The sequence below is a fragment of the Sorex fumeus genome, unplaced genomic scaffold, assembly GCF_029834395.1.
Source record: "Sorex fumeus unplaced genomic scaffold, SorFum_2.1 ptg000038l, whole genome shotgun sequence".
NCBI lineage: Eukaryota > Metazoa > Chordata > Mammalia > Eulipotyphla > Soricidae > Sorex > Sorex fumeus.
Genome location: NW_026606095.1, coordinates 8556085 through 8559693, shown reverse-complemented (window position 1 = coordinate 8559693; position 3609 = coordinate 8556085). Strand labels below are relative to the sequence as shown.

The following is a 3609-nucleotide window of genomic DNA, read 5'->3' as shown; positions in this document are numbered from 1 at the left end:
CATGAATACTCATGCATTTATTGTCAAGTTTAACTCCTGGGTTCACTGAGAATAACAAATGCTTTTGCCCACCAACTGTACAGTCTGAAGAAGCTCATGGCTTTCTATCCCCACACCCAGAAGAACCCCAACAGACCCACACACTAGAGAAGCAAAGCCCAAACACAGTTCCTGGAGAACCAGGAAGGGAGTGCATCAGACATAACACATGAGTGGACCTGAAACCAGAGGGGCAGAAAAGCCCAGGGCCTTCAGCTCAAGACAAGTGGAAACTGCAGTCAGGGGAGATGATCTGATGATGATCAGATCATCTGAGACCATCAACCTCATCCTCTCCTGCAGGGCCATGTCAGATACTAACCCCAGGTTTCAAAGAAGCGAGATTCCCGCCAAAGAGTCCAGTCTTCGCCCTCTCGAGGAAGAGGACAGCCTTCAGGACAGGGAACATAGAGAGGACGCATCCAGTGTTGCACAGGGTAGACCTCAGGGACGGGACACTCACGAGGAGGCACCTGGTGTCCCTGCTCGGGGTCCTTTCTGCCAATGTCATCCAGCTCGACCTTGTTCCTGCCGAGGTTCTGGGAATCCACGTCCTCCGTCTTCTTCCCACCAAAGAGCCAGTACCCAGCGCCGGCACCCGCAAGCAAGGCCAGGAAGAGGTAGGAGTTGTAGGTCATTGCGGTCAGCATCAGCAGGTAGCTCAGGGTCACCTGGAGCACGTGCAGCATCGTCTGCAGGAGGTGATGGGCACTCAGCAGCTGCAGCCGGGACGCGTCCTTGGGGCAGGTTTTGTCTGGTCTCGGGAGAGGTGAGCACTGTACTCGGAGCCACTCACCAGCTCTCTTGAGTCCCTCGTAGCCCATCGCTAGCAGGAACACGGACACAAAAGCCAGGGCCATGGCTGAAGCCGAGTCGATCTGCAGCCCCGCGAACAGCAGCTGGACCTTCTTGTAGCCGAAGTAGAAGGTCATGGGTATCATCAAGGATGTGCCTCCGCTGTGGGAGTGGGGCTCCGACGTTGCCGGGGGCTGGTTAGGAGGTTCCAGGGCGCTGGTGTGACCCATGGAGCTCATCCCGGAGTGATGGTGCGAGTGGGCCATTATGCCAGGAAAAGCTGTGTCGTAGAAGATTCAGGAAGGCAGATGGTGTCCTGCACTGCGGCCTCTTCTCTCAGTCTCTGGCAGACGGCAGGTAAGGCACTTCTGAGGCCCCCTTCTTATGTACCCTGGGAGGAGACCCTCCGTGTCCCTCCCTGGCCCTCCTGGACACCTCCCTAGAGATCCTCCATAGGGTTCGCCCTAGAGACCCTCCCTAAAGACCCTCTCTAGAGACCCTCCCCAGAGACCCTTCCTAGAGACCCTCCCTAGAGACTGTAACTGAAGATTAACTCTTCAGACCTGCCTTGCTGGTCACGAGTATCCTGTTGTTCATCGATTGCCTGAGTAGGCCCCAGTAATGTCGCCTTCGTCCTAGCCCTGAGATTTTTTAAAAAGAGCCATATTTAAAGCTCTTCGAGGGTTAGGAGAATGAGACCCATCATTGTTACTGGTATTTGGCATATTGGGTACGCCACGGGGAGTTTGCTGGACTCTGCCATGTGGGCAGGTTACATTCGGTAGCCTGCCAGTTTGTCCAAAGTAAGAATGAGATAATAAGGTATTGTGTGGCCGCATTTGCTGGTCACAATGGCTAAAATTTCAAAACAAACAAAAAGAGAACTAATCTCAGCTCTATCCAGGTTTCATTATTGTAGGAAAAGAATTGATCTTTCTTTTGAGGAAAAGCAGTTCTTCCTTCTGAGACTAAAATCTGTTCATTTTTCTTTTCTTTAGCTTTGGGCCACACCCACGGATTACTCGGGTACTGCACTCAGGAATTGCTCTTGAGAGTGCTTGAAATAGGATGGCAGGCATTGAACCCAGGTCAGCTGTTTGCAAGGCAAGTACTATCCACCCACTATACTATTTCTCTGCCCTCTCAAATGGGTTCACATAAAGCAAAAAAAAAAAAAAAAAAAAAAAAAGCCCAAGAATTTTGCTAAAACTGTGATTGAGTTTGTGATTGAGGCTATGAACTGGGCCAAGTGTAAGTTTTCCAGTTGCCAGAAGATCCAGTCTCCAAGTCGGTCTTTACCAAGTTTAATGCAGATGACTTTGAAGACATCGTGGTTGAAGAGACTTATTCCAGATGGCTGTGGGGTGAAATATATCTCAAATTGTGGGCTGCTGGACAAAGAGAATTGAGGTGCAAAAGAAGAGTACATTACAGCCAGAGAGATCAAACACAATCTAAGCAGCACATTAACTACACTTGACTGCCTCTCATAAATTCTACAAACCTGGGACCAGAGAGGTATTTCAGGAAGTAAGGTAATGCCTTACTTGCAAGCAATCAGAGTCCCTTTGGTCTCTAACAACACACAATGTGCCTTGAGCTCTGCCAAGAGTCGCTCCTGAGCACAGAGCCAGGACTAGTTCCTTTGTATCACTGAGTGGGTGGGGTTCCACTACCCCCACAAACAAAAAGCGAAAATCACACATGCCCATAAAAGTGGAAATCTGAACATAGCAACGCTATATGTGTGATTTTGTTTATATAAGCTGTGATCATATACTTGGGTATCGTTATTGTAAAGGATCTGATACGTTGGATTTAGAAAGCAAGGTCCATTGGACAATTCTATCAAAAAAACTCTAAGAGAAATTATGACAGTACTTCAACTAGAGAACAGCAGAAAAGACAGTAATTATGCAGGGTTCCCTGAACATACCCTGAACACTTGAACACTTTCTCTTTCTTAAAACTTTTTGGGTTTTTTTTTTTTTTTTTGCTTTTTGGGTCACACCCAGCGATGTGTGTGTGTGTGTGTGTGTGTGTGTGTGTGTGTGTGTGTGTGTGTGTGAATTCATTCATTCATCATCCTGTTATTTGTCGATTGCCTCGAGCAGGCCCCAGTAACGTCTCTTTCATCATAACCCTGAGATTATATTCAAGGCTCTTTAGGAGAATGAGAACCATCATTATTACTGGTATTTGGCATATTTGGTACGCCACGGGGAGTTTGCCAGACTCTGCCCTGTGGGCAGGCTACATTCGATAGCCTGCAAGTTTGTCCAAGGTAGGAATGAGACAATAAGATGTCATAAAAAGATGTCCTGATAAGATAAGATAAATTCCAGCTCCCGGAGGAGACCAGTGCAGTCTCCTGCCCCTGCGCCTGGCTGTGTTTTAATATGTACAAAAAATAGACATATATGAAATAACACAGGTATATATTTTATATATTGATACTTTTGTGTTTATTTATACAACACTGCAGTACTGTCCTCCCATTGTTCATCGATTTGCTCAAGAGGACACCAGTAACGTCTCCATCGTGAGACTTGCTGTTACTGCTTTTGGCATATTGAATATATATTTAATATATAAATACATATATATATAATACAGTGGAGCAATAGCACAGCAGATAGGGTGTTTGCATTGCATGCAACTGACCTGTCCGACCTGAGTTTGATTCCTCTGCCCCTCTCGGAGAGCCCCTCAAGCTACCGAGAGTATCTTGTCTGCACAGCAAAGCCTGGCAAGCTACCTATGACATATTCAATA

General features: G+C 47.2%; 1 protein-coding gene across 1 annotated transcript; it reads right to left on the bottom strand.

Annotated features, from left to right (window-relative positions):
* Positions 1–356: 356 nt before the first annotated feature.
* LOC130028014 (high affinity copper uptake protein 1-like) lies at positions 357–1073 on the bottom strand. The gene has a single exon (XM_056118774.1). The coding sequence runs from the start codon at positions 1071–1073 to the stop codon at positions 357–359; it is 717 nt and encodes a 238-aa protein (XP_055974749.1).
* Between the last annotated feature and the right edge of the window lie 2536 nt (positions 1074–3609).

What these genes read in the sequence shown, in the direction of transcription:
- LOC130028014 (XM_056118774.1), bottom strand. Translation starts at nt 1,073, where the DNA reads ATGAGCTCCATGGGTCACACCAGCGCCCTGGAACCTCCTAACCAGCCC.